Genomic DNA, 21,247 nt, shown 5'->3' with positions numbered 1-21,247 from the left:
GTAGGGAAGAAAACTGAGGTTTTTTGGTAGTGAAATAACAGGGCCACACAGCTGACGAATGGCTAACTCAAAATAAGCCCATGCCTTGCTGATGTTCTTAACGACATGCTCTTAACCATTGCTTATAATACTGCCTGTCTGATTCTCTGAAAATCCTAAATTCATCATTTTCTTCATCATCAGCAGCAGCAGATGAACATTCAGTATGAGTCAAACATATTACCTCTTAGACAACTTTTAATTATTCATGGTAAAGAAAATATTTTTAAATTAGGGGAAATTGAAATTCATAGACAAGTTTAGGCAAAATTGGGGGAAATTCCATTATAATAGAATTTTCAATCATAAAATAATAGAAATAACCAAAGAATTCAGTAAATGAACCCTATACTTAAGAGAGTATTAGTAATTAGTTTTGAAATAGATCTAAATTTTGTTAGAAGCCTCCTTGCCTTCTTATTATAACAAGTCTTTTATCTCAAAGGTAATAGTCTATGCCATGGCTTTAATTGATTCTCAGAGTTGATGATCTTGGATTACAATACTAACTGATAATATTATAGTCAGTTTTTCACATTACAACCTCTGGGTCTCATCTTTATGATGGATAAGTTGAAGAGGTTAGTACAGAGCTTTACCTAGGAGCCCTTCTTCAATGCCAGCCTTAAAAATTTACTAGCAACTTGTGATTTAATGGGTTTCAGAAACGTTTTATGCTTCAAGGTATGTTGCTTTTTTTTGCCTGAATTCCAGTGGCTCATATTCTTATATCAGAGAGTCACTCATTCATAGCTTGAAGATTTCAACATTCAGGAGTTACTTGCCAAAATTCAAATTTCCACAATAAGGGTAATTACTCTATGTAGGTGATAATATAATTTATTGTCCATATTAGGACTTATTTCCAGGATAGACCCAACAGGAAGTCAGGACAACAGGTGTAAATCAGGACTGTCCAAGGCAAACTGGAAAATATAGTCCCCCCAAGTGTAAGTAACTATTAATTAATTTCTTTTTTAGCATTAGATGAAAGTAAGTTTGGAGAGAAGACTCAATCTAAACATGATTATAATGCAGAGGTACTATGTGGGTAAATACCAAAGATAAATTTCAAATGTTACATGATTTGTTGCATTACTAATCAACACCAAGTTCATTGTAAAAACAACCCACGTAACTTGACTTTCACTTTTAGTAATGGGTACTTTGTAATATAGTTAAAGTACGCCTTCTTCTCCCCTTCCCCCAAAAGGAGATTGAAGAGCTTAACAAAATATAAGGTAGTATATTTGGAGGCTTTGAAAAGCCAACAAGAAAGTGAAGAGCTTCTTGCCCAGAGTATAGGGGAGGATGAAGACCAAGAGAGATTAGTCCAGTTTGGAGTTACTAAACCCATGGAGGTTATTGTCAGTGTTAGAGAGAGTACAAAAGAAAGAAGTCAGAAGAGGAGAGGAAAAAGGAATCTGGAACAAGTGGAATAAATAGCAAGTACTTGGTAGTTAGTAACCCAAATTTATCAGTGATTATATTAAATGCAAGTGGCCTAAACGATCCAGTTATAAGGCAAATCCAAGGATTGTCAATCTGGATCAAAAATTCAAAACAAATATATGCTATTTAACAGGGGTTCCTCTGAAATATAGAGGAAAACTGAAAATTTTTTAAAATGGAAAAAGATACACTATGCAAACACTAACCTAAAGAAAGCCAGTGTAATAATACTAGTACTAAAGAATTTGTGACAAAAGTTATTGCTAAGGAGGGACATTTCCCAATGATAAAAGGTTTAATTCCTCATGATACCAAGAAACTACATGATAAGTGACTTTGCATACATTAGGGATTGCACGCTACTTCCATTTTTACTAGACTAAGTAAAAATAACATTAAGTTCTCACTATCATCAAGTGATAGCATCAAGTGATATTATAAGCACTTAATACATATTAGTTCACTTAATCTTCACAGCCACCCCATGAGATAGGCTTGATTATTATCTTCATTTTACAAATGAGGAGATTGAGAAATGAAGATGTTGCCCAAAGTTACACAGCTAATAAGCAATGGAGCTGGAATGAACCCAGGCAGTCTAGCCCCTAAGTTATGAGAATAAATATTTGAGTAGGAAAAGCATAAATGGATCAAATAATTTTTGGCTTTTCCTCTGATACACATTTCAAATGAGTTTGCCATGGATGGAGTAACACCTATGATATTCTTTTCCCTGTGCTTCAGATTTAGTTTAGCTTCTTCTCTATCTCTGCCTTTCAGAATCCTCTAGAAACAGAGATATGGCATTTTTTCTCATGACCAAACTCACATTTCTCCTTAACTTCAATATCTCAAGAACAGCTGAATAGTAGTGGGGAAGGGACATCCCTTCAAAGCTTTTCTCACAGACAAGAAAAGCTAAATTCTACAATGGAGAGATGAGTGACCTTCCTCTTCTAGATTGGTTTTCTATACTAGGGGATGTCTCAGTTTAGCTGGAGTATAAGTGAACGTAAGTCATGTATTCAGGAACTCTTTGCCACCAGTCAGTGGAAAACATTTGCCAAGAAAAGCCACTGCTTCCCCTGTGCGTGCACACACACTCACTCACTACCCAGTCCTCCCTTAAAACTTTACAAGACTTCACTGTATAAACAGAAAGAACAGTAGCTTCCAGGGCTTATGAAAAGAAGTCATCGTGGTCTCTTTCAGATAACCATTTAGGTTCTATGCAGTTCCAAGTTCCAGGAATGAAGCTTCTGAAGGGAGGACGATTTGAAGCCATGTGTGTTCCCGGTCACTTCCGTGTGGTTCCTTTTTGTGCGCCCATGAGAACAAGGACCATATACGTGTTTGCCCACTTTTATCTTAGTAACATGGGAGCAACAACAACACTTGCTGAATAAACAAAGAAATAGATGAATGAATGAATGCACGTCTCTGACCTCATCCACTACGACTCTCCTCCCTGCTTACTCCAGTGCCACACCTTTGCCCCTTTGAATTTTCTTGTCTCAGCTCATTTGCACATGCTGTTCCTTCTGCCTGAAATGCTCTTCCCCTAGCTGTCAGCTTGATGGCTCTCTTATCTATGTAGGCTTTTACTGAAGTCTCACTTTCGCAGCAAGTCTTCCCCATCTATGCCAACTGAACTTGCATATCCCTGCTTCAAAAATCCCTCTTTCTCTTGACTTTATTTTTCTCTTGGCATGGCCTAACATACCTTATTATTTTTTTCTTTCCCTTTTTTACAATTTTATTTACTTTTTTATACAGCAGGTTCTTATTAGTCATCCATTTTATACATATCAGTGTATACCTGTCAATCCCAATCTCCCAATTAATCACACCACCACCACCACCTCCCACCACTTTCCCCCTTTGGTGTCCATACGTTTGTTCTCTACATCAGTGTCTCAATTTCTGCCCTGCAAACCAGTTCATCTGTACCATTTTCCTAGGTCCCACATATATGTGTTAATATACAATATTTGTTTTTCTCTTTCCGACATACTTCACCCTGTATGACAGTCTCTAGATCCATCCACGTCTCTACAAATGACCCAATTTTGTTCCTTCTTATGGCTGACTAATATTCCACTGTATATTTGTGCCACATCTTCTTTATTCACTCATCTGTCGATGGGCATTTAGGTTGCTTCCATGACCTGGCTATTGTAAAGAGTGCTGCAATGAATATTGGGGTGCCTGTGTCTTTTTGAATTATGGTTTTCTCTGGGTATATGCCCAGTAGTGGGATTGCTGGGTCATATGGCAACTCTATTTTTAGTTCTTTGAGGAACCTCCATACTGTTCTCCATAGTGGCTGTATCGATTTACATTCCCACCAACAGTGCAAGAGGGTTCCCTTTTCTCCACACCCTCTCCAGCAATTTGTTGTTTGTAGATTTTCTGATGATGCCCATTCTAATTGGTGTGAGGTGATACCTCATTGTAGTTTTGATTTACATTTCTCTAATAATTAGTGATGCTGAGCAGCTTTTCAAGTGCTTCTTGGCCATCTGTATGTCATCTTTGGAGAAATGTCTATTTAGGTCTTCTGCCCATTTTTGGATGGGGTTGTTTGTTTTTCCAATATTGAGCTGCATGAGCTGTTTATATATTTTGCAGATTAATCCTTTTTCTGTTGATTCATTTACAAATATTTTCTCCCATTTTGAGGGTTGTCTTTTCGTCTTGTTTATGGTTTCCTTTGCTGTGCAAAAGCCTTTAAATTTCATTAGGTCCCATTTGTTTGTTTCTGTTTTTATTTCCATTATTCTAGGAGGTGGATCAGAAAAGACCTTGCTGTGATTCATGTCAAAGGGTGTTCTTCCTATGTTTTCTTCTAAGAGTTTTATAGTGTCTGGTCTTACATTTATGTCTCTAATCCATTTTGAGTTTATTTTTGTGTATGGTGTTAGGGAGTGTCCTAATTTCATTCTTTTCCATGTAGCTGTCCAGTTTTCCCAGCACCACTTATTGAAGAGACTGTCTTTTCACTATTGTATGTCCTTGCCTCCTTTGTCATAGATTAGTTGACCATAGGTGCATAGATTTATCTCTGGGCTTTCTATCTTGTTCCATTGATCTATATTTCTGTTTTTGTGCCATATTGTCTTGATTACTGTAGCTTTGTAGTATAGTCTGAAGTCAGGGAGTCTGATTCCTCCAGCTCTGTCGTTTCCCCTCAAGACTGCTTTGGCTATTCGGGGTCTTTTGTGTCTCCATACAAATTTTAAGATTTTTTGTTCTAGTCCCGTAAAAAATGCCATTGGTAATTTGATAGGGATTGCACTGAATCTGTAGATTGCTTTGGGTAGTACAGTCATTTTCACAATATTGATTCTTCCAATCCAAGAACATAGTATATCTCTCCATCTGTTGGTGTCATCTTTAATTTCTTTCATCAGTTTCTTATAGTTTTCTGTATGCAAGTCTTTTGTCTCCCTAGGTAGGTTTATTCCTAGGCATTTTATTCTTTTTGTTGCAGTGGAAAATGGGAGTGTTTCCTTAATTTCTCTTTCAGATTGTTCATCATTAGTGTATAGGAATGCAAGAGATTTCTGTGCATTAATTTTGTGTCCTGCAACTTTACCAAATTTATTGATTAGCTCTAGTAGTTTTTGGTGGCATCTTTAGGATTCTCTATTTATAGTATCATGTCATCTTCAGTGACAGGTTTACTTCTTCTATTCCAATTTGTATTCCTTTTATTTCTTTTTCTTCTCTGATTGCTGTGGCTAGGACTTCCAAAAACTATGTTGAATAAGAGTGGCAAGAGTGGACATCCTTATCTTTTTCCTGATCTTAGATGAAATGCTTTCAGTTATTCACCATTGAGAATGATGTTTGCTGTGGGTTTGTCATATATGGCCTTTATTATGTTGAGGTAGGTTCCCTCTATGACCACTTTCTGGAGAGTTTTTATCATAAATGGGTGTTGAATTTTGTCAAAAGCTTTTTCTGCATCTACTGAGATGATCATATGGTTTTTATTCTTCAATTCGTTAATATGGGGTATCACACTGATTGATTTGCATATATTGAAGAATCCTTGCATCCCTGGGATAAGTCCCACTTGGACATGGTGTATGATCCCTTTAATGTGTTGTTGGATTCTGTTTGCTAGTATTTTGTTGAGGATTTTTGCATCTATATTCATAAGTGATATTGGTCTGTAATTTTCTTATTTTGTAATATCTTTGTCTGGTTTTGCTGTCAGGGTGATGGTGGCCTCGTAGAATGAGTTTGGGAGTGTTCATTCCTCTGCAATTTTTTGGAAGAGTTTGAGAAGGATGGGTGTTAGCTCTTCTCTAAATGTTTGATAGAATTCACCTGTGAAGCCATCTGGTCCTGGACTCTTGTTTGTTGGAAGATTTTAAATCACAGTTTCAATTTCATTACTTGTGATTAGTCTGTTCATACTTTGTTTCTTCCCGGTTCAGTCTTGGAAGGTTATACCTTTCTAAGAATTTGTCCATTTCTTCCAGGTTGTCCATTTTATTGGCATAGAGTTGCTTGTAGTAGTCTCTTAGGATGCTTTGTATTTCTGCGTTGTCTGTTGTAACTTCTCCTTTTTCATTTCTAATTTTATAGATTTGAGTCCTCTCCCTCTTTTTCTTGATGAGACTGGCTAATGTTTTATCAATTTTGTTTATCTTCTCAGAGAACCAGCTTTTAGTTTTACTGATCTTTGCTATTGCTTTCTTTGTTTCTATTTCATTTATTTCTGCTCTGAGCTTGTTGATTTCTTTCCTTCTGCTAACTGTGGGTTTTGTTTGTTCTTCCTGCTCTAGTTCTTTTAGGTGTAAGGTTAGATTGTTTGAGATTTTTCTTGTTTCTTGAGGTAGGCTTGTATAGCTATAAACTTCCCCATTAGAAATGCTTTTGCTGCATCCCATAGGTTTTGGATCATCGTGTTTTCATTGTCATTTGTCTCTAGGTATTTTTTGATTTCTTCTTTGATTTCTTCAGTGATCTCTTGGTTATTTAGTAACGTATTGTTTAGCCTCCATGTGTTTGTATTTTTTTATGTTTTTTTCCCTCTAATTTATTTCTAATCTCACAGCATTGTGGTCAGAAAATATGCTTGATATGATTTCAATTTTCTTAAGTTTACTGAGGCTTGATTTGTGACCCAAGATGTGATCTATCCTGGAGACTGTTCCTTGTGCACTTGAGAAGAAAGTGTAATCTGCTGTTTTTGGATGGAATGTCCTATAAATATCAATTAAACCTATCTGATCTATTGTGTCATTTAATGTTTGTGTGTCCTTATTAATTTTGTTTGGATGATCTGTCCATTGGTGTAAGTGAGGTGTTAAAGTCCCCCACTATTATTGTGTTACCATCAATTTCCTCTTTTATAGATGTTAGCAGTTGCCTTATGTACTGAGCCGCTCCTGTGTTGGGTGCATATATATCTATAATTGTTATATCTTCTTCTTGGGTTCATCCCTTGATCATTACGTAGTGTCCTTCCCTGTCTCTTGTAACATTCTTTATTTTAAAGTCTATTCAATCTGATATGAGGATTGCTACTCTAGCTTTCTTTTGTTTTCCATTTGCAAGGGATATGTTTTTCCAACCCCTCACTTTCAGTCTGTATGTGCCCCCAGGTCTGAAGTGTGTCTCTTGTAGACACCATATATACAGGTTTGCTTTTGTATCCATTCAGCAAGCCTGTGTCTTTTGGTTGGAGCATTTAATCCATTCACGTTTAAGGTAATTATCAATATGTATGTTCCTATTACCATTTTCTTAATCGTTTTGTTTTGTTTTGCAGGTCCTTTTCTTCTCTTGTGTTTCCCACTTAGAGAAGTTCCTTTAGCATTTGTTGTAGAGCTTGTTTGGTGGTGCTGAATTCTCTTAGCTTTTGCTTGTCTGTAAAGCTTTTGATTTCTCCATAGAATCTTAATGAGATCCTTGCTGCGTAGAGTAATCTTGGTTGTAGATTCTTCCCTTTCATCACTTTAGGTATATTATGCCACTCCCTTCTGGCTTGTAGAGTTTCTGCTGAGAAATCAGCTGTTAACCTTATGGGAGTTCCTTTGTATGTTATTTGTAGTTTTTCCCCTGCTGCTTTCAATAATTTTTCTTTGTCTTTAGTTTTTGCCAATTTGATGACTGTGTGTCTTGGCGTGTTTCTCCTTGGGTTTATACTGTATGGGACTCTATGTGCTTCCTGGACTTGCGTGGCTATTTCCTTTCCCATCTTAGGGAAGTTTTCGACTCTAATCTCTTCAAATATTTTCTTGGTCTTTTCTCTTCTCCTTCTGGGACCCCTATAATGCGAATGTTGTTGCGTTCAATGTTGTCCCAGAGGTCTCTTAGTCTGTCTTCATTTCTTTTCATTCTTTTTTTTTAATTCTGTTCTGCAGCAGTGAATTCCGCAATTCTGTTTTCCAGGTCACTTATCCGCTTTTCCGCCTCAGTTATTCTGCTATTGATTCCTTGTAGTGTATTTTTCATTTCAGTTATTGTATTGTTCATCTCTGTTTGTTTGTTCTTTAATTCTTCTTGATCTTTGTTAAACATTTCTTGCATCTTCTCCATCTTTGCCTCCATTCTTTTTCTGAGGTCCTGAATCATCTTCACTATCATTATACTGAATTCTTTTTCTGGAAGATTAGCTATCTCCACTTCATTTAGTTGTTTTTCTGGGGGTTTATCTTGTTCCCTCATCTGTTACATAGCCCTGTGCCTTTTCATCTTGTCTACCTTTCTGTGTGGCCTAACATACTGTAAAATTTTACTTATGATGTCTGTCGTTTGTCTGGCTCTCTAGATTGTCAGTTTCACAGGGGCAGTGATTTTTTTTCACACCTAGGACCATGCCTGTCACTTAGTATGCGCTCAGTAAATATTAGTCAAAAAAATCAATGGAAGAACCAGTTATGCAGGACCTGTTTCAGTAGATTTGAAGCCCCCAAATGGGGATCTCAGCCCCCCGACTATCACTCACTGTTTACATGCATCTTTAAGAAGTTTCACACTTAAGTTATCTGAGCCTCAGTTTGTTCAACTGTAAACTGGGGATAATAGTAATTAGTAACAAGGACTAATAACAGTAAATAGTAAAAGGGGAAAAAATGTCACAGAATAATCATGAGGATTACAAGAGAAAATGGAGGTGCACATTGTCTACTAATGCCAGCAATTATGACCTGAGAGATGGAAGCAAAGGAAGGGTGAAGAGGATTCCAGGTTGTCCTGAGGAGCAAAGTGATCAGCTGTCCTTGGCATTAGAATCCAATGGAAGAAAAGTGGTGGTTGGAGGGATCAGGCATCTTGAACTTAAATATAGAGGCTGTATAATATAGTATGTATATAGCACGTATGAGAAGGAGAGTGGGATGGAGAGAGAGAGAGAGAGAGAGAGGGATTGCGTGTACAACATTATTTTGGGGGTGAATCACTCATCGTGGTATCTGTTTACTTTGTTCCATTATAGGAAATTTGATGATATTTCATTTGTACCATGACACCTGATGTCAAGTGAACATGTAAACCTAGGTGTAGGGTAATTGTCACCACAGAATATTTCATACGAAAATTTTCCTGACAGTGTTAAGCAGCAGTATGCAAATTACTGAAAAGAGAGAAGTACTTTTTTTTTTTTAATTAGGATAATTTTTAACTGTAATGAATCTGTGAGAATCAACCTTGATGTATCTATTTGGACATTTTCCACATCCCAAGTGGTTAGTCTAATACAAATTAAAGCACCACAGATTGCTATTATCTTCTTGCATTATTCTTTTCCTGAATTAATTTCATTTTAAAAATCAGACCTTCTCCAAATAAGAATAAATTTAAATATCCGAGGTGCAAATGTGAAGCTGATGTCAGGACCCATGCATATCTATAATTTCCACAGAATCATGGGAATAATCCTAAAAAATTTTTAAATGGAGGAACTGACCTTTTGGGTCACTTAATCATTCCCCTTGCTATTCCTGGAGAATCCAAAGAGTACCTCTAGTTTTCCTTCTTCTGAAATTACATATCATTTTCCCTTTATATTCATAATTAATTTTTTAATTTATCCATCCACCCACCCATCCATCATTGCAGTCTTTCATTTAATAAATATTAGGCATCATTTATGTACCTGGAATGCTGTTTAGCACTGAGGAAACAAAATATGCTAATATTTTATTTCAATACATCATAGTTAAGTGGGAGAAATGAACAGATTAATAAATAATCATAATGTGATATGTCTCATAATAGAAGTATGAACAAAGTGCTGACTGGACGAATCACAAAGGTTTATGAATTATGAAGTGGTAACATTTGTTCTGAGGTTTGAAAGGAGAATATTTCAGGCAGAGGTAAAATGTACACAAAGATAAGGAGATACGAATGGGCATCAAGTCCTAGGAGGATTAAATAGCTGGATGTGACTGGAGTTGAGCCTATGCATCTCTGAAGGGGTTGGGAAGGTGGGAGATGAAGTTGGGTGGGTTGAGGTCTTATCATAAAGGACCTTCTGTATTACCAGCAAGAATTTAGATTTCTTTCTATGATAGGACATCTTTATAGACTTTTCAGGAATGATGATAGCAAAGAGGAGGAGCAGACACTGCAAAGGACAAGACAAATCAGGGATACAAATTGGGAGGTTATTCCAACTCTACAAACCAGATGGAATAAAGACCTCAGTTAAAGTAGTGACAGTGAGACAGAGAGTGGGGAACTAAATAAAAAGATGACTAGGATCTAGAAACTGATGCAAGAGAAAACATCTGGAGAAAATTGCTATCATTGTTCAAAATATCCAGTGGGGAGAAGTGAAATTAACATTCCTGAAAGGCTTTCCATGTTTCTGAACAATGTGAAGAAAATGGAGGCCTGGATATATTAAGTGGTATATTTATCCATCTGTTCCTTGCTTTTTCTAAAGAATATGAAGCTCCTCTAAATTTTCTCCAGCTTCGTCTTTTGTCTTCAGTCACATGTGACCATGGCAAGTCATGATACTGATCCACTTCATGACTATGTTGGCCCTGATATATTTGGATGAAGTCAAGTAAATGTGACCAGAACCCAAAAGTTCTGTTCTTCCTCAATCATTTTAGTCTTACATTTTCTGCTTAGGTAGAGAGAGGTCAAGATTAACAATGATGGGAAAGAGGGATCTGTTCTTATTGCTCAAAGACTCAAGTTTTTTTCAAAATTGGAAAACATCTTTTTATATTATGACATGATTAGTCTATTTTCTGCTATTAATTTTAAATATCCTGAGCCCTCAAACTTATGTAGGAAATGTTTTACTTAACTTTTGATTCATCTTACCAAAACCTTCTGTTACTTGATCCTAATTACTAGCCATTCCCTCATATGATTTATTATTTTTCATGTTATACTCTCCAATATTAAATTATTCAAATATTTGAAAATCAAATAGTACATGTTTTATACCTTTGGAGTACTTTGGGAAAGACAGATTATAAAGAAAACTTTTGAAAGTTTATCTACAAAATGTCACAAATTACAACTGAAAAATATCATGAATCCCATTCAGACTGTTACTGAGGATTACACAGTTGATGAGTAGAGAACAAAGCTGGCTTTAGAAGTGAGTGCCCATGGGTGGCTAGACCCACACTTTGGTTAAATGACTTGGCCTCATTTATCAGCATTAAAATATGTATGATTCAGGGTCATGCTTCAGCAAATTACAAACTACTATATACACAGATGTTCAGGCAAACTATGAATGGTTAAGCTTGCAAATATTAAGTCTGAATTCTAATTGAATATTACATAATGTTTCTACAATTCTTTTACCCTTTTATGTTAAAGTGGTTGTCTGTTGATTTCTATATACTTTCTTCCTTGATTTTAAATGAATTCTTTTCTTACATTTGTGCAGAATGCTTCCCAAAATCGTCATGAGAAATGTTTACTATCCTTATATCAATTTCTCATAAAAGCTGTTTATTTTAGGTACCGTTTATGGGTATGTGTTTCTCTGAAATAAAAAAAAAAATGTTCTAAGAGTTTATAATCCTCTAGGAGAGGTGCAAAACTGTCCCCATTGTGGGCTTTTATGGAGGTAAAGGAAGTTATTGTCTTGCTGTCCCTTTCTGCTTGTTGAAATATTCCCTTTTGCCCAGGTTTGTTTCCTGTAATAATCTTTTGAACAGTGGAGTACCTGACATGTGTTTGTTCCTTAAGCAAACGTGTAAAACTCTTCAAGTTTGAATGGAGAAGTAGAAAGAGAAGGTTTCTGCTGTGCCTGATGACAGTTTTTGATTTTTCCACACTAATATTCTGGCTCCATGTTGGAGCACTAGTGTGGCAAATCCTAGCGTTGGTGGTATTCTAAGGAAGGGACAGAAGTTTCGTTGAGGAGTAAAGATTCAAAACAACTCCAGAAATAAGCTCTTGTGTCGGTTTATTTCTCACAGAGCAGCAGGTGTGTACATCGTGTTGCAGGATTAACTGTAACCTATTCTTTCTTATAATTACCATTAGCATTCCAGGTGCCCCTGATTTCAGGGAAAAGATGAACTTGATACAGCTCTAGGAATCAAAGGTAAAGAACTGCTTCAGTGGTCAGTAAAGAAGACACTGAATTATCTTTCATAAGGAAGGGGTAGGGAAGCATCATTCTTTGATATGAGGCCAAGAAACTGGCCACAAATAGCCAATGTGTCATTATTGGTGAACCTAATATTGTCACCTAAAATGACCCTGCAGCTAACATATTGTTTTCCCAAGAACATGAAATGGGTAAAACAAAATCCTGAGTATAAGTGGACCTCTGTCAGTGTTCGACCTATTAGTTTGGAAATTAGCATGAAAAGCACTGAACCATCAAACTTTCACCAAATCGCCATAAACCAAATGAAGATTGTGGTCTTACCTAATGGTTCATTCTTTCTATATTTAAATTGCCCCTTAACTGAATAAGCTATGTCATAACAGCATCTAAGTAATTAGAATTGACTAGATTTAAAGATTCATATTTTGATCAACTTTGGGAATTTGAGACTAATGGATTATGACTATATTTTTTAAAGGGAGAAATATATCTGGGAAATAGAAAAAAAAAAAAAAGCAAACACCCCCAACATAGTAAACATCACTGCCTATGCTGCCCTATCCTTCAGAAAATGGATTCTAGTTTTTTTAACTTAGAGAAACATTTTTTCCCAAAAATGTACCACATATAGATTGGTCATCTCTAAACTTAATTTTATGGCAGAAGATAGGGATGGAAAGGAGAGAGTGTGTATATGCTACTTCAGGCACGGTACTAGCCTCGTTCTTCCACAAGTTACACCAAGTTCTTTCCAAAATGAAAGCAACATATTCTTTATGCAGACAGGTGTCTCAAGGAAAAGTTGTATTTATAACTCAAACCAACCAGGAAGCTAAGAGAAAATGTTGCTCTCTTAGTGATTCCTAGGCTACTAAGACAAATTTCTTCCAAGTTTCAATCCTTCCTCCCAAACTCCACTTATCTTAAATACACCTTATAAACACAATTTTTATTGCTTACTTCTGTTAGCCCTTATGTGCAGTGAGGCTGAAATTCTTGACTGTGATACTTGACCAGATGTAAACTTTTAAAGTAAGTCTTTACAACAGAAATGGGATTAAAAACTATCAATTCAAATTACTTCTTTATATATGAGAGGTGAGTCTAAAGAAATGAACCTACTATCAAATTTAGCAGGAAAAGTGCCTTCCAATTGAGTTCAGAGTTTCAACTGTCTCTAAAAATGTGTGAACTCACTGGTATATGGAATAATATCTGTAAAAATCTATTCAACTTTCCTCAAAGCATTCAAACTAATTGTTTTCCCATTTTAAGGACTTTATGATGTTTCTTTAAAAGTGTAATACCATTATACTGTTGTCTTCCAAAATTATCTAAATTTTTGTTGTTTTTCCACCTGGATTAAATGGAAGGTATATATGGTAGAAAGCCAAGAGAAGTAGGAAAGTCTTAAATTTTCTTAATGTCCCAAAGGAATTTATTAACTACCCAAAGAGAAGTCAGGGAATGCTAACAGTTAATGTCATCCAGAGAGAGTCAGTTGATCTGCCTCCTAGTGGATGAATGTGCATAAATGGAAGTGCAAACAGTCATCTGCTTTCATGAGTCACATAGAAGAGTTCATGGCAGGCACACTGTACAGTTTTCAAAGTTCCAAGAAATGGTGCAAGTCCATCTGTTCCAAAGATTCATTTCTAGTTGAGATCTTCATTTGCACAGCATAGGAAGCTGAAAGCCACTGACAGATGTATTTGTGGTAAAAGCTTACTAGTCCTGCATTCTAATATAGACTTTTTAGAAAAATGAAGTCTATATAGTGGTTATACCACCAATGAATTTAGGTAATAAATAAGGTAATCAGGTAATCAAATAATAAAGTAGTCAGGATAAAATTTTATACCATTTTGAATTAGTCCTTATTATCCTTGGGGATAGAAGGGAATTAGAAACTCACTAAGTCTAGCCAGCTTGTTTGACAGGTATGAATGAACCAGGGAGGTTGAGAGATTTTTAAGTGACTTGTCCAAAGTTCTAAAACCAGAAGGTTGTAACACTTATAAACTCTTATCAAAACAAGCCCACCTCTTCTCAGTCTGGTGCTCTGTTTTCTTTTCCAGAAGAGTCTAGGAAGACTCTATGCCATTTCCCGCTTCCAAACTGGGACCCACACTGAGGTACACCTAAATATTGGGTTGGCAAAAAAGTTTGGGTTTTTCCATAAGATGTTACAGAATAGAATCAGTTAACTACAGAGATGCTCTGTTGTTTGAAATGACTATTCCCAATCACCCAAGGCTGTTAAATTTTTTGAGATAAATTTTTTGAGAATTCATAGAACAGATAACAAGGTCAGTTAAGTGGCAATATTGACCCCAGCCGAAGTATTAAACAGATTGACTTTGGTGCCCCAAATGTTAAATGTGGAGGCCAAGCCACAGCACCAGCCATTCTTAGGAAGGAAAATTAAACTGCGGTATGAAAATGCAGTAGTTTTCAGGGCTTATAGGAATCACTTTCACCAGTATGAAAGTAAAATAGAGGCTTAATTTTTTACATAGGTGTGTATGTTTATGAAGGTGATTCATATGTCATTGCCTTAAACTGCCTCATCTATACTTAAAAGCTGTCTGGTCAGCTTGCTCTTAAATGATTATTTCAGACCAATAGGAGTCTTCCATTTCATAATACCTCATTGCATAAGGTGCTTTAAGAAAGCACAAGTGCATTCATGTACAGTTACGACCAACTCAATGGCAGCTTTTCTCCAGCTTAAATGAGAAAACCTGCTACTGCAGAGTAATGATGTTTTAATTGCACATTTAGTACACAAAAAGTGAAGCAAGAAGTTAAGTCATGTACTTGTAAGAGCTACATTAAAAAAATACATTTGCAGTGAAGCAGCAATTATTTTCCAAGCAAGGAAGAGTTCATTCAAATCAGCATTTAGTGGTTTAAAAAAATGAGATTGCTTTAAGAATCCATTTACTGAGTCAGAAAGATTTTAAATGGTAGAGTGCCTTATGTTATATACCTGAAACTAATACAATATATGTCAATTATACATTAATAAAGAAATTAATTAATTAAAAAATCGGCATTTAGCATGAGGGTATTCTAGTCTTTTTACCTATATCGAATAAGTTAAATTTATTATTGGAATATTAGTTTGAAATGGTGCCTATCTATGATGTTAAGTAGCTGTATTATAAAAATCCGACATGCACTGCATTTTGATCTGCTGCCTCCTTTCAGAAATACTGCCACCTATTCCTTGCCTTCCAATTATTTAAAGAATGTCCATCAGTCTAAAGATAAATGTTTGTTTCTCTAATAACCTGGGTATTTTAGTGAAAATTTTTTTAAAAAATGAAATTGACTTATGTTCATAATGCATTGTCTCTTCTATTCTTGTGTGTATGTGACTCATTTTATATTCAAAGGAACATAAATATTGTTCAATAGTTCCTCATAAAAAGATTTTAATGACCACACTGGAAAAAATAAGAATATTTTGTAAATTAAGCTAATATGATAAGATTTACAGTGATACGATGGAGATTTGGCAGCGATTTCACAAATTTGTGTAGACTGGCAAAGTGAACAACTGAAATTTTAAAAAAAATCTGGGATATGGGATAGAACCCAAATACATCAAAGGAACCATCAATAATGAATAAGGAAATTTACAAATCTGCATTTTGTTTGGCATAATTATACCACATTTATTTTTATGCCTAGGTGGTTAAAGTGTAGTACTAGTTTCCTAAATATTTTTCCTGCATGTAGAGTCTGATGGCAGCTGGTCCACTAGAAAAACACATAATGCAATTGCCTGTAAAAACTAGTAACTTATGCTCAGAAATAATCGAGGGCAAATGTAGGAATTCAGTGCATTCCGGTGCGTAGAAATGTACCCATATCTGAATAATGTTACCACTTACATAATGCTTATTATGTGCCTTAGAATATTAGTTCTAAGCATTTGACCAATTAACTTATTTTCTCCTCAGCTCATACAACCCTATGATTTAGGTACTAATATTATAGCTGTTTTACTCAAGGTCACATGCTGAGTTATCAGCACAACAGGCTGAACCTAGACAGCCTGTCTTCAAAGTATAACCTTTTTAACCATTACATACTCTCTATCACCTTGTCTGAAAAGACAGTCTCTCTCCCAAAGCCAGCTAAAACAATAGTGCTTCCATCTTGATATATGACTTTGATTAACAGCATATGAAATGAATAATTACAAATTTAGTTACTATAAGACACAGCAAATTTACTAATTAAATCAATATTTATAGAGAAACAAGAAGTAATAATGCCCCCTCCCATAGGTATCCTATGCATCACCTTTTGTGTCTTATTTGGGAATTACTACTGCTACCACCTGTTAATATTTAAAAAGCATTTGCCTGGACAGACACTTTGCAGGGATTATCTGATTTAATCACAATAGCAAACATATGAGGGCTGATAATACCATTTTTATATTTCACATGGGGAGACTAAGGCTCAGGGGGGTTTAAATAATTTATCAACCTCACAGTGTTAGAAAGTGATAAGGCAGAGATTTGAACCCAGGCAGCCTGTCTGCAGAGCCCACACTATTTGTCATTATGCCTCTTACCATAGTGTGTTGTCTCCCATCAGTAACCTAGTCAGCATGATTTGAACAGGGAAAAAGAACTATAGGCTCCAGGAATATAATGTTTTTAAGAACTTTATAAAAGCGTCTTTTGCACTTGGGGACAGAATGGATTCTGTAATTTTTTACCTTTTTTAGCCTTTCTAATTTATCTTACCTTGAAGATGGGCAGAGCATATAACATAACGGTCAAAATACAAAATGAAGACAGACAGTATTAAAGTAGTTGACTTCACTTCATTTTAAATATAGCATCTTATATGCCATTTACCTGGTTTTAGTTTTCTCAATTTAAATCGGTGAACAGATGTAAAAAAGACATGATTTTCGCATAAATTATTGAGAAATCTAATCAGAGCCCTGTAGTAGATTTGTTGGACTGGAAGAAATAAATGGATACTCTTATCTTAAAGAATGATGAGAGAACATTATTTAATGTTACCAGATTACCTTCGTCAACCTGGCAACTCATTACCAAGATAGCTTTGTGCTTGTGACTAGAAATAATATTGATAGTAATAATAGTAATAGTAATAATAATTTATTATTGCATGTGTTCAGCAGCCAAGTAGTTTCACTTACCGAATTGGCTGGTGTGCAGCACACACAAATAAAATTTGCATGAAAAAGAACAGCTGTGTAAAATACTGCCTTTGGAAAGGCAAATTTCCTGAGATAGTGATTATAGTGTATGAAGCTCAAGGCATAACTGTAATGATTGTAGGACCGTTTCTCTCCCTCATGCAGTATTTTACATCTATTGCCCTCAGAACCAGAAGACAGTGAATTCATGGTAGCAAATGCTATTTCCTATCCGGTAAAAGTGATTCTATAGCAACCTCCTGCTTTTAGTCACTGAAAACTTGCTAAAAAGCCTCCTTTGAAGGTAAAACTTTTACTAGTTGGCCTCTTCCAAAAGATGGGCTTGAGTGAAAAGAGAGTAATATTTAAGTTCTAAAAAATAAGGCAGTGCTTAATTTGATGTACTAAAAGCTTACTTTTAAAGGACAGCAAAATTTTTAAATGTTGGATTGTATAAGTATTGTTTAAGCAACTCTTTCATATCAGGAAGTTCCAGTTTACCATCTATAAAGGGTAAAATGGCAATCATTTTTCCTCCATTAGCATGTCATAATTTAAACATGATTCACTTGGACTTAATGAGCATATAAATCATAAAAGCGTTTTTTTGTACTGAATTTTAGACAATAATTTTAAAGTGTTATTTGGACCTTGCATATTAGGTGATGAAAATTGGTGACAATGTACCTGTATTCAGAATCATCTACATGTTTTTAAATCTTTGGCTTTGCCATTTCATTTGGTACAAATCCGGAAGTTGTCAGGGAGAGTGCTGATATATTTATACTTCGTTGAAAAGGGCAAATTATGACTTAGCCTTTGTTTGAATTCCTTAAGTGTAGTCCTCTAACTTGAGAGTGAATGTCTGTTAGTGGGATCCTCTCATTCTACTTCTGGTGGTTTTCTTGTTAAACATTTATGCATTGAAAAAATCTGATCCCAACTCTAAAACGTTCGTTTTTATAGTACTCCGTAGTTGACAAAGCTAGGTTTTCATAAGTATAATAATTCAATCCTCATAGCAATGCTGTGAGGCTAACAAGATTATCCCCGTTTTACACATGGGAAGCTGTAGGGCCCAGAAGTTGTATGACACAGCCAGTGTGATTAGTATTATTGCCACACTGACCTAAATCCAGAGTTCTACGTGCTGAACCACAACAGTCCTCTGATCAAAATCAAATGATTTAAAAAAATCATACTGAAAACAAGTTACTCTTCATCTCATAAAATGTGGATTTTTTAGGATTAATAAACTAGGAAGCTAGGAAATAGTGCATGAAATTGGAGAATAAGGAAAAGCTTTCATTAAGTTTCAATCCATGCTTATTTAGACGATCACTTCTTTAAATCATGTTTAAAGTTTGGTTTTCTAGCAATTATTTTAGCTGATAGAAACACAGCATGATAAAAATGTGTATTTATGATATTCTGGAGCATATGGATTGTATAGTTATGTGTTTGTGTATACTTATATGTTTCCTCTACTGACATGGAAGAAAAATGTATTACAGATATATAAACCTTTGGTATTATACTGTCAATTTGATGTCTATTTTTAAAATTATGTGAAAATAAAGCTTTAAATATATAAATGGTTGAGAGAATCACTCCTCAGCTTTATATAAACCAGCAGGATGAAATACTTACCTTGGAATGAAGATGTAAGAATGCGTCCGCCATACCCACCAAGAGATTACTTAGAACCTGGGCTTGCAGTGGCTCAAGAGGACGTGTCACTTGCTTTCCTGGAGTCATTGCAGTGTGTCCCTCCAGTTGCCTGTGTTGAACCTCTCCTGAGGCTAAACCAGTTGTTCTCTTCCTCTTTTCTTTCCTGTCATTTCAAGCACTGGTCCCCATATTATGTTTCATAATGATTCCTACTGAGAGAATTTTCAGAAAAGGCAGGTGAATTTTCTCAGCCAGTGGAAATCAGATTGTGTTAAATCAATGTTTGTCAATAAAGTGTATCACAAAAATAACATTTCTGTGTTTTTCACAGTTATCAGCCATCTGCATCAGCAACCCTGTAACATCATGTCCATAGCACTCTTCACATTTCCTCCCCACCGTCTTCTTACACTGACTCCCAGGCTGGGAGCCATTCTCACAACTTGTATAAAATGACCATTGAATGGCAGACAAATTGATAATGAAATTGCTTCCCTATCGAAGATATCCCCTGCTCCCAGAATCTCTAGAGGCCAGCAGACCCTTCACATCTGTGTCTTCCCACCCACAGTCCCATTCCTTCCATAGTTTCTCTGTGCTACAAGTACACAGAGAGAAGCTCCTTCTTTGGGAGGGGTAGCTGAGCAACGAGACACAGATATGAAGGCTGCCTCCATGCAGAACCTACCTGTTTGAATTTTACACCTTCCTGTGGAGACCAGCTATGGCAGAGCAAAGTCTAGAGCTGCCTTTCTTATTTTGTTTAATGTTCCTATTTTTCATAGTTGACCGAACAACAATAAACAACACAAACAAAAACCAGTCTTTTGGTAAATGTTTCATGAAAAGACAAGTAACTATGTCATTTAATGAAATAAAACCAAAGCATCCACAATAATTTTTAAAAACTCACTTTTTGTTACTCACCGTTGCTGCAAAAGAACTGTTTGTTAGGCAACTCTAAGTACTGTGATATTAAGAGCATAACTAGAAATTCATTGACACAGCAGAAATCTGTCTCTCTATATCATCTTCCTTCCATATGCATATAGAGATATCTGTGTATGTATCAGGTATTCTAGCTAGCTAGCTATTATTCCTTTTTCCTGCATACAAACATTCTCTGGACTTGAGTAGGTGTAAAAATCCAGTGTGAATCTGCCTCAGTAATTTATAATAGCATTAATAATACTGCTCTAATCAATTTCATGAGAAATTTGGGCACCTTTAAAATTTGGTAAAGGACTGTACTATCATTAATTGTTTTTCTCTCAAAATCATAGGGTTTTTCTTGCCTTATGAATAGCTAATTTTCTGAAATACAGTTGAGTCAAATAAGCACTCAACTTTCAAACTACTTCAAGAATGGATTTTATGGAACCAGATCTCAAGGGCTTTCTTGAAGATGGGGTCTGATTGTATTCCTGAGGCCAAAGGCCTTTCTTCACTGACTCCTGGCATGATGTGTATGATCTCTGGGTTATTATGTCCACCGAGCCTGTTGAAAGAACAGGGATTCCAGAATCATTCTTCAGATCTGAAAGGGCAAAGATCACCAGTTAAGATCTTCCTGGTCACCGTTGGAGTCATTTGGATAATAGTTCAAGGGGCTCTAAAAATATTATGAAATAATAGAGAAAATAATTATTTTAATAAGCTATAAATACCTAAATATGGTAGTCCTTTAAAATTCAATAACTTATTTGATACAGCATTTTGAGTTACATATTCATTTCTAATACTTAATTGTGTAGAGTTTTAAGATGATGGCTGTTATGAAATGATTCTATTTTCTTCTTCTTTTGCAGGTAACCCATTAACAAAGGATAAATCAAGTGATCCTCAAGGCTGATTACATTGAACATCAGCATAGAAACATAATTCATGAGGTGATCTTGAAGGAAAATTTTTATACAGCTCACAAGAGGCACTCTGGAGTCTATTATTTCCAAGGGATTTCATGGCTTGTAATCAGCTTCTTCTTGGAATCAAGACTTTTTAAAAGTCCGACATGAACTTCTATATCATGAAGATTTCATCATATTTGAACTGTGTTCAACTTGTATAATTGCACTTGCAAAAAGGATTTGAAGTTACTTTCTGAAGAGTTGGCGTTTCCAGATGGTGTCAGAGACACTTACCTTTTGGGCTCTTGGCTCCAAATGTGACTGCTTTTCTTGTTTCTGAAAGTCTCCCAAGTGCACTGGCCTTCTGTCATGGACCTGTTCCTGAGTCCTGTGTTCAGTGGCTAGGACTGCACATGGCTTCAGTGACTTTTCCTTTGCGAACTTCTCCTCTGGCATGTTGTAGACTGAGACAATTTATTTGTATCC

The 21,247-nt window shown here is 35.7% G+C and overlaps 1 protein-coding gene across 1 annotated transcript in view; it reads left to right on the top strand.

Moving 5' to 3' along the window:
- Positions 1 to 20,847, top strand: part of TAFA2 (TAFA chemokine like family member 2) — a 557,130-nt gene extending 536,283 nt beyond the window's left edge. Inside the window, exon 5 of the mRNA XM_007455308.1 lies at positions 20,723 to 20,847. Within this exon, the coding sequence (XP_007455370.1) occupies positions 20,723 to 20,734 (12 nt within the window). The 3' untranslated portion in view covers positions 20,735 to 20,847. The remainder of the gene's footprint in view (positions 1 to 20,722) is intronic.
- Positions 20,848 to 21,247: the final 400 nt, after the last annotated feature.

Source organism: Lipotes vexillifer, unplaced genomic scaffold (genome assembly GCF_000442215.2).
Source record: "Lipotes vexillifer unplaced genomic scaffold, Lipotes_vexillifer_v1.1 scaffold592, whole genome shotgun sequence".
NCBI lineage: Eukaryota > Metazoa > Chordata > Mammalia > Artiodactyla > Lipotidae > Lipotes > Lipotes vexillifer.
Note: the sequence above shows the minus strand (reverse complement) of the source record. Positions and strands in the feature narration are given on the sequence as shown.